Raw genomic sequence first — 10304 nt, 5'->3', positions numbered from 1 at the left:
AAAAAGACGGATCTTCCTAAATGATGGAATAGATTTGGGTCGTTTTTAATGTTTATGTTCCATTGTCTTTCAAACTTCCTGTTTCTGTACAGTTAAAATCTCTTGTAATATCTCACTGCTTTAAAAAAATAAATGACTAAAACTATTTGGTGTTTTAGAGATCCTGATTTTCTGTTATGGATTTTATTACAAGTTTTATCATATTTAAACTTTATTAAACATCTATGGAGCCGTGGACATGAATCTGAAATTTATTTTAATTGTTCTCTTAAATTAGCAGTAAGTGTGCACTAACTAGTATTTTTTTATTATTATTTTTTTATTTTATTATTAATTTATTAGTATTTTGGGTGCACAAAATACAAACTTGTATGCAGAAAATACTAGCTTATGTATATGAGACTTAATTAAAGCAACTTTTTTTTTTTAATGTCATGTTCAGGGCTCCGTAGGTATCGCAGAGTGAAAATACAACAAGTGAAGCAAACAAATTAGCATTTTATTAGTATTTTGTGTGCACAAAATCATAACTTATGCACATAAAGTGGCCAACTAACTTGTGTGCACAAAATGCTAACATGTACGTACAAAATGCTGATATGGGGTAACGATTAGTTTATCTTTTTTTAGGCTCAGTAGGTATCTCACCATAGAATGAAAATAAAAAAATGATGCAAACAAGATACATATAGATTTATGTGCACAACATGCTAGCTTGTCCAGACAAGGTAGTTCACCAATTTGTGCTCAGAAAATGCTAACATGAGCATGCAAAATGCTAATATATGCTTAGAAAATGCTAACATGACCATGCAATATGCTAACATGAGCGTACAAAATGCTAATATATGCTTATAAAATGCAAACATATGCTTAAAAAATGCTAACATATGCTTAAGAAATGCTAACATATGCTTAAAAAATGCTAACATATGCTTAGAAAATGCTAATGCTTGGAAAATGCTAACATGAGCTCTCAAAATGTAAACATATGCTTAAAAATGCTAACATAAGCGTGCAAAATGCTAATATATGCTAAAGAAATGCTAACATATGTTTAAAAAATGCTAAAATATGCTTAAAAAAGGCTAATGCTTGGAAAATGCTAACATGAGCTCTCAAAATGTAAACATATGCTTAAAAAATGCTAACATAAGTGTGCAAAATGCTAACATAAGCGTACAAAATGCTAATATATGCTTATAAAATGCTAACATATGCTTAAAAAATGCTAACATATGCTTAAGAAATGCTAACATATGCTTAAAAATGCTAATGCTTGGAAAATGCTAACATGAGCTCTTAAAATGTAAACATATGCTAAAAAATGCTAACATAAGCGTGCAAAATGCTAACATATATGTACAAAATGCTAATATGAGGTACCGATTTGCTAACCTTTTTATAGGCTCAGTAAGTATCTCACCATAGAATTGAAAATAAAATAAATGATGCAAGCAAGATACATGCAGATTTATGTGCACAACATGCTAGCTTGTGCACACAAAGTAGTCTACCAATTTGTGCTCAGAAAATGCTAACATGAGCATGCAAAATGCTAATTTAAGGGACCATTTTGTAATTTTATGTCCAGGGCTCCATAGGTATCTCACCACAGAGTGAAAATAAATAAATGAAGCAAACAAAGGATTTAATTTGATCATTTCGTGCACACAAAATGCTAACTTTTGCGCACAAAATACTAATTTTGATTGAAGTATGTTATTTGTGCACAAAATACAAATTTTGTTTGAACTTTGTTTGGTGTGCACAAATTTCTTATCTTGTGCAGACAAATTATCATCTTGTGGTCACACAAATTAGCATCTTGCATGCACACTATACAGATTTGTGGACACAAAATGCTAACTTGTGCACACAAAGTAGTCTACTAACTTGTGCACACTAAATGCTAACATGTGCATGCAAAATGTTATTTTGAGGGACCGTTTATTTATTTTTTATTATTTTTTAATGTCATGTCCAGGGCTCCATAGATATCTTACTACAGAATGAAAATACAAAAAAAGTAACAAACAAATTAGCCTTTTTATCAGTGTTTTGTGCACACAAAATGCTAATTTGTTTGCACAAATACTAATTGGTTGGATCTGCATTTTTATGTGTACAAATTTAGTATATTGTGCATACAAATTTCTGCAAACAGGAAAAAGACATACGGATTGATATGCACAAAATGCTTTGACAATTTTTAATTTTGCACACTTGTATGCTAACTAATTTTGGTTCATCTGCATTTTGAATGCACAAATGTAGTATCTTGTGCACACATTTTACCATTTTGTGGAGTGGCTGCCACAGAAACTGCAGACAAACTCATTTGGGCCCCACATTTTCTGCCCACTTTTAAACCATTTGGGGTCAACTTTCGAAGCATCTCACCAGAGTGAAAACACAACAAATTAAGAAAACAAATGGGCTTTTTATTAGTATTTGGTGCGCAAAAAGTGTGCACAAAGCACAACTTTTGTTGCATCTGCATTTTGTGCACACAAAGTAGCCTTTTTTGCACACAAGTTGATAACTTGTGTGTAAAAAATACTAACTTTTTTAAGGAAAAAAAAATTCTAATTTGAGGGAACAAGTTCTTTTTTTTTCAGTGTCATGTCCAGGGCTAAATCTCACCACAGTTTGAAAACACAACAGATGAAGCAAGCAACTCTGTTTTAATAACCAAAAGTGTTTCTATACATTTACAGAGCATTTAAAAAAAAATATATAAAGTCATGTTTCAATTAAATTCTTTTTTTTTAATTCAGATGTCAGTTCTTTTGTTTGAAATTTTATTTTTTTGTACAAAAAGTGGAAAACGTAATTAAAAACCAAAGGAAAAAAAATAATTTCTAAAAGTCAGTAAAGATAAGAAACATGCAAACCGAAAACTGTAACAGAGGACGCTTTCACATTTAACTGAAGAGTTTCCAGTCGAAGCTAAAATGTTTCTTTTATAAAAAAAAAAAAACTTCACAGTGTATTTACTGTTCAGCTTAATCAAGTTCAAATATAATGTATTTACAGTTAGGTTTGAAATAGTTAACATTAAGAAAGAAAATGGTGTAGTTTTCACTTTTAGAGCAACAGCTGTTTACAGCTGAGCTCAAACTGTGTCAAAAATATATATTGCACAATTTTAAAATGACAAAAGGAAGTTTAAAATTACAAAAAAATAACACTTTTAAAAATACAAATAAACAGTGGAATGACACTAAGAACAGACAGTGTTTGTCTTCATGAATCATTAAACCCACACACTTTCTTTATGAATAAAGCAGTGAAGGATGGTAATCTCTGTGAAAAGGAAACGCACAAAAACAATTACTCTTGCATTAAATACATTTTAAAAAATATTTAAAATAATTCACGTTAATACAAGTCAATTTTACTTTTTTTTGTAAACTGATGTGCTCTAAACTTTTGTTAAACCAGATTGAAAGTTTGTATTATTTAAAAACAAAAATTGATGACCAAAAAAAAGAAATAAATAAACAAAACTATGAATTAATGGGTAGAAATAACATTTTTTCTAGTTTTTTTAAATGATTAACCTAGAAAACCAAAAGAACTAAACATAATAAATTAAGACAAAAGGTTCTCAAAATCTTTCAAATTAAAGTACCATTTTAACTTGTAATTCAAATTATTTGCAACCATTTTAAATTCAATTTAAATGAGTTTTTGCAGGAGAGATGAGAACGCCTCCAGCTTCAACTCTTCTAAAAAACAAACGCCTCACTGTGGCTTTCCTTCTGTGCAGCCCTTGCTTGGCTTAGCGTATCATTGTGGCATCTTTGCTTCATTGCTTCCTGCTGCTGGGTCAAAACACGTCGTTTTACCTTCACATCAGCAGTTAATCAGACTAAACTGCTGCCTACTGCAGCGCTGCCATTCTGTCACTGCATGCAACACTTCCTCATCAACTGCCAGTTCTTTTTTAAGCTTCATACCATGACAAGAGAAAAAAAGGTATATACAAGGTAGAGAGTGTGCAATGGAGCTCAGACTTCAGATGTACTGAAGGTGTGTTTCCTTTCTCTGGTCAATGAGATCCTGAATGACGGCTTGAGGCTCCTCGCCTCTCGAGCAGCGAAGTAGTAACACACAGCGTCCAGGCAGCAGGTGATGTTGGACAGACACATGGTCACCTGCAGGAAGAGGCTGATCTTTGTCATGGAACTGCAGTCACTGATCATCCCTTGGTGGACCTGCCATGGAGAATCGAGAGTTTCAGATTAAAAAAGAAAAATAGAGTTTAAAGGGCCTTTAAAATTCTACTTTTTGAGGTTTTAAGTGCATTGTACTGTTCATTCCTCACTATAAAGTACCCCAAAGTGGTATTTTGATTTGTTCATTTAAGAGAAATCCTCTAAAAACCTCTGCTCTCTGCAGCAGCCCCTCCCATACCCACGAAAACGAGCGGGTGGAAACGTGCTGACGTCAGCATGATGTGAACCGCCCCCTCCAGGAAGAGTCTGCACTGACAGCTCCGCCCCCAGTCCAACACTCAATTTCTCCACAGAGCTAGCAGAGATCAGCAGAAAAAGTTTTAATTTTAGATGCAGAATACCGTTCCAATCGGGTCCTGTCTTCAATAAATTCCAGCTCAAATAGGTGTTTATTACTTTATAAAATGGGCGGCAGCCAGACACAGCAGCAGGCGGAGCTTCAGGAATCGAGTCGTTTTACTTTCGGGTGGGAAAAACTCACGAAAATAACTAGTATTTCATAAATAATTTCTTTTTTAGTGTTCCAAAGGTTACATATGATCATATATATCACATGTCTGTAAGTCAAGGCCCGGGGGCCGGATCTGAATTATATCCTGTCTTCCAGATCTTTTTATTCTAATTTTATTGATGTTATCTTGCACTTATCTCTAACTTGTATCATTTTGACAAAAAATATTTTTATGAAGAGTAAAATATTGAAAGTTATTTAGGGTTAAAGTTGATTTATTCTGGAATATTATTCCTACCTTTTTATTATTCATAAATGTGTTAAAAAGTTATGGTTTTAAAGTTTTAAAAATTGGTATTCTGCTAGCTTTTTTTTGAGTGTTTTGGCATTTAGTAAGAATCTTTTAGGCTATTTTGGAAGTTGGCAAATGTTTCAGCTACATGTTCGCTGTTTTGGCTAATTTAGGGTTTTATTTTTAGTTTTTTAGGTTGTTTTGGAGTTAGGCGAATATTTAAACACTATGTGTTGTGGCTAATTTAGGCTTTTTTCAGTTCTTTAGGCTATTTTGAAGTTTAACTATTTTTTCAGCTACATGCTAGCTGTTTTAGGTAACCTAAGTTTTTTTATTTTGTTAGGTTTTTTAGGCTAATTTGTCATCTAGCTAATATTTTAGCTGGCTATTAGCATTTTCAGCTATTAGCTTCAGTGATTTCAGCTATTAGCAATAGTATCTTTAGCGGCCAAATTCAGCTTAAAGCATTCTCACTAGCATTATTACAGGTAATGCTATATATCTAGTTCAAAATTGTGTTAAAAAGTTAGGGTTTAAACATTTTAAAAATGTAGTTTTAGAGTGTTTAATAAATGTTTATCCTGTTCGGCCCACGACCTAAAGTGTGAGTTTGACACCCCTGTTATATATGGATATGACTCACTCTGAAATGCTTAAGAAAATCATGCTATGACCCTTTTAAATAAATTTGATGTGCATCCTTTCATCTTTAGCAGCTAAAGTTGAATTAAATTACATGTTATGATCAAGAATCAATGGATCTCCAGGGTGCTCATCTGGTTTTCTTTTGAAACCGTCGTACACCTGTTGTAGCGGATCGACTGTGAATACTGATTTTTCAAGATCAAAGGAGAAGTGAAGTCAAAGAACATGTTTTTCATGCTTCACACCCCCTTATTTACTTCAGAGAAGGAGCAGCTGGAAGATCAAACCACCCACTAACGGTAAAATCCTCTGTGATTGTTTCAACTGTAAAATCATTTGTAGAAATGGTAATTATTCAACTCAGATTTAAAGTATTTTTTAAAAATTTAAAACAGATTAAAAGCTTGATTATATTCTGGTTTTGTGTGAAAACATCTCACCAGAAACTGCAGCAGAATGGCCAGGTGACTCGGGGTGAACGGCACCAGGAAGGCGCCCAGGCTGCTGTAGATGATCTTCACGCAGGCTTGGCACTGCGAGCTCGTCTTGCCAGATTGCTGCAGTGCACAGATTGTTTGAACGGAGCAGTAGATGATCACCAGCGCAGGCCCGAGGAAGCCAAACACCTCCAGGCAGACGATGACGGAGGGATTCCACCTGTTCTCTGAAAACCTGTGGAAGCAGCTGAAGTTCCCCTCGTCTCTGCCCTCCTTGAAGCTGTGGATGATGGGAAAGATTGCGGAGAACACCACCACCCAGACCCCCACGCAGATGATACGGGCAGCTTTGTGGGAGCGCAGCAGCTTGGCTTTGAAGGGGTAGCAGATCGCCAACCATCTATCTGCTGCTATGCACATGATGGTGTAGATGCTGCCGTATATCCCCACGAAATAGAGGTTTTCCAGGATGGAGCAGAACTGCAGGAGCTCGGGGGGCCACAAGTTGTATGCAGCGTGCATTTTGAAGGGAAGTGGGAGGAGGAGGAGCAGATCCATCAGAGCCAAGTTTGTCATGTAGATGGTCGACTCGGTAGATTTCTTCAGTCGCCCACAAAACTCCCACAGAGCTAAAATGTTTAGAGCCATCCCAAAGAGGAATATGGGGATGTAGATGATCAACTCCACGTATTTCATCATGTTGTCCACCTCTTTGAAGGAACAGTTGCTGCTCATGATGCTGCAGGAGAGAAGACAGAAAAAAATCTGCATGTAGTTCCCACATGCAGACAGATGCATTTTAAACCACAGTTCTGAAACTTCTCAGCTGCGTGGGTACACAAGTGAGAGCGAGCTTTGTTGCCCAACACACCATGGGAAATCTTCAGCACATTACTACAAGTCCCATGTTGGTTTTTGGCAAACACATTTAAAAAATAAAATAGAAAAAAAAGATTTATTGCAAAGATAACTAGAAAAATGTGCTTTATCTGCAATAATGCTGCTGTGGTCACTGCAGAGGCTTCACAATTTAAAAAACAATTTGCTGAAAGTGCAAAAAGTATTTACATAATTTTAGCTTAACCCCAAATTTAGCCCAAAGCACCTCAGTAGATACCAAATTGCCCCAAAATGCTAACATGTTGGATGTTGCTAAAATATTAGCTTGACTCCAAATAATCCCCAAAAAAAATCAAAGTAGATTTGAAATTAACCAAAAAAAGCTAGCACGTTCCTAAGATATTAGCTCAACCAAAAATTAGCCCAAACACCTCAATAATATAGCCAAAGAAGCAAACAAGTTAATATATTAGCATAACACCAAATTAGCCAAAAACACCTCAGTGGACGCCAAGTAATCTTTAAAAAAAAAAGCAGACAAGTTCCTAAAAATATTAGCTTAACATTAAATTAGCCCCCAAAAACATAAGTGGATGCAAAATTAGCTATTCAAAAAAATAATAATAGTAATAAAAATTTGCTAATATACTAGCTTAATACCAAATTAGCCCAAAAAATCCTCAGTGGATGCCAAATCAGCTGTAAAAAAAAAGCTAACACTTAGCTAATATATTAGCTTGACACCCAAGTTGCCCAAAAATTTCAGTGGAGGCCAAATTAGCAATAAAAAGCTAACAGTTTGCTAATATATTAGCTTAGCAGCAAATTGGCCCAAAAAAACCTAAGTGGATAAGTTATCTAAGAGAAATAAATAAAATAAAATAAAAAATAACAAGTTGCTAATATATTAGCTTAACACCAAATTTGTCCAAAAAACCTAAATGAATGCCAAATTAGCAATAAAAAGCTAATTTGTTGCTAATATTAGCTTATTAGATTAACACCAATTGGCCCAAAAAACTTAGTGAATGCTAAAAGTTAAAAGAAAAGATAACAAGTTGCTAATATATATGCTTAACACCAAGTTAGCCCAAAAACCTAAATGGATACCAAATTAGCTTTAAAAAAGCTAACAAGTTGCTAAATTAGCCCAAAAAACCTCAATGAGTACCAAATTAGCCCAAAAATAGCCTATAAATGTATGAATACCAAAAATATAAGCATGATTTTCCTGAACGTGTTGAATCTTTTGATACCAAAATTTGAAGAGCGCACAACATTTTTTAAAAATATTCCCATTGACTGAAAAATTGCATAAAATGTGTAACTTTTTAAAATTACATAAAACTTCCGAATACCAAAAGTAGAAGCAGTAATTTCCTAAACCTGCTGAACATTTTTATAACAAAATTGCAAAAATTGCATAAAGTGTGATTTCGTTTAAAAACGTATGGAAGAAAATGGAATGGAGCGGAAGACTCACTATAGTGTGAATGCTGCAAAGCATTCACACTATCACTTGTGAGTGATATAGCGATTCTGCAAGATGCAGCAACTTTCTTAACCCTTTAACACCTGATGACGCTTAAAAACAAAAAAAATTCTTCAACATACTGTAACTTTTCAACCGTTAACATGACAATTTCAGCAGATTTTTCTAAATATTCATGGTGTTAACGGTTGAAAAGTTACAGTAAATCAGTTACAGTAAATAAGAGAACACACACACTGGAGCTCCAGTGTGAGTTGGCATCTACATCTGCAGCACCATCAAGTGTTTTCATCGTCTACAAACATAAAAGAACTGGAGTCATCATGAGGCCTCTAGAACTGAAGTTTCAAGCAACTTTAAAACACAAACTAAAAGAAAAGCAAAGAAATCGTCAAAAGTTTTGAGAAAAAAATACTCCTGGATACTCACAAGTGTGAAAACGATGCAGTAGACGTGAAAAAATCTGACGTCCAAGAACAATCCGTGAATGAAATAACCCAAAAAGCTGTTGTTGTCCGGTGGAAACTGTTCAGTCTAGTTGTACTCGTGTCTCGGCCGGTCTGAGAGACACTTTCTATGTTGTTTCTCTTAACTGTGCCAGACACGCTTCTGCTTTTCTACCTTTGTTGTTTCATCACCACTTCCTGAGTCATGCCACACATCATGTATGTTTGCTGAGTTTTTTCTTACTGTCTGTTGCATCAAGATGCTTGACTGATCTCAGAAATTTGATTAAAAAAACAAAATCATTTGAAAATGTTAAATTTTTTTTCATATGTTTTTAACATTGTTTTTGTTTTTGCTGCTTGACCACTTTGTAAATGCAAAGCTCCGCCCCTACAGCAGCGATTTAAAGATAAGCATAGAGAATGTTAAAATTCAAATAGAGGAAATGTCACTGGTGACTAACAGCACGAGTTTCTCATGACTGCAGCAGACTGTGGTTTTTGTTTCATAAGAAAAGATTTTAAATCAGAGAGTTGCAGGTAGGAAGCGTGACGGCGTTACGTCTGAAATGACTGCCATGTCTGAAGGAGGCTGACAGACAAAGTGTGGATGTTTGGGCCATACTGCTCACACTTCCTCTTAATTCAATCTGGGAGATCTTGATTGTTGCACAAACAGAAAGTGTGAATATTGAAAAGTCAGAATGATAGTTTGAATTAAAGAAACAGTGAATGTCAGAGATGAACGGAACAGAATCTGAGACTGATTGAGGGGCTTATAAGGCCTGAAGGTTTGATAGAATTCTCTTTCTTGTTGTAATTTCTATAGAAAACTACAACTTTATCTGACAAGAACAAGTTTTTATGTTTTAAAGTCTTGTTTAACACTAAAACATTTTGACTCATTTCTAAATTTGCAGTGTCACAATTTGTTAAAAGAAAAAAAAACATGGATTCGCATCTCAGATTTTTCCTAAATATGAGTATATTTTATTTTGACTTTTTTTTTTCATCAAAAGGTCAAAATATAAGAGATATGAGAGAAACTAGCTCCATTGTGGTCCAATTGACAATGTTTTTCACACGGGTGTCATATTTCACTATTTGCTACATTTTCCCGCTCTTTCTCCTGCGCTCATTTCTTTTTATTTTTTTTATTTTTGTTCTCTCTGAAGCCAAAATCGACAAAAATAAAAAGGAGAAAAAATGATTACAGAGAGTTTGACGGAGGAGGAGATTCAAAGTGTGACGTGTTTAGAAGAAACTTCAAACTCTGACAGTGACTCAGACAATCTTAGAGATGTCTCCTAGCAAAAAAAGACGATTAGAAGCATCAAATTTCCATTCGCTGACGTTTCATCTGCTAATTTTAGATGTATGAGACCCACGGGAGGGCTTCCTTAACGCATACGTCTGTAATGTAAACGAGAGAGATATAGCATTGCCTTTCCATCAAA

The 10304-nt window shown here is 34.6% G+C and overlaps 1 protein-coding gene across 1 annotated transcript; it reads right to left on the bottom strand.

Moving 5' to 3' along the window:
* Positions 1 to 2425: 2425 nt before the first annotated feature.
* LOC112147738 (G-protein coupled receptor 55) lies at positions 2426 to 8985 on the bottom strand. Its single transcript, XM_036216539.1, has 3 exons — positions 8831 to 8985; positions 6073 to 6808; positions 2426 to 4223 (listed from the first exon to the last, which is right to left on the bottom strand). Exons 2-3 carry the CDS (start codon positions 6802 to 6804, stop codon positions 4017 to 4019), a joined length of 939 nt encoding a protein of 312 aa, XP_036072432.1. The 5' UTR covers positions 6805 to 6808; positions 8831 to 8985; the 3' UTR covers positions 2426 to 4016.
* Positions 8986 to 10304: the final 1319 nt, after the last annotated feature.

Source organism: Oryzias melastigma, linkage group LG17 (assembly GCF_002922805.2).
Source record: "Oryzias melastigma strain HK-1 linkage group LG17, ASM292280v2, whole genome shotgun sequence".
NCBI classification, from domain to species: Eukaryota; Metazoa; Chordata; class Actinopteri; order Beloniformes; family Adrianichthyidae; genus Oryzias; species Oryzias melastigma.
The sequence above is the reverse complement of the archived record's forward strand: the minus strand, read 5'-3'. Positions and strand labels throughout refer to the sequence as shown.

What these genes read in the sequence shown, in the direction of transcription:
- LOC112147738 (XM_036216539.1), bottom strand. Translation starts at nt 6,804, where the DNA reads ATGAGCAGCAACTGTTCCTTCAAAGAGGTGGACAACATGATGAAATAC. An exon ending in CCATTCTGCTGCAGTTTCTG is followed by an intron (nt 4,224 to 6,072) that starts GTGAGATGTTTT and finishes TCTCCATGGCAG; the next exon opens with GTCCACCAAGGGATGATCAG.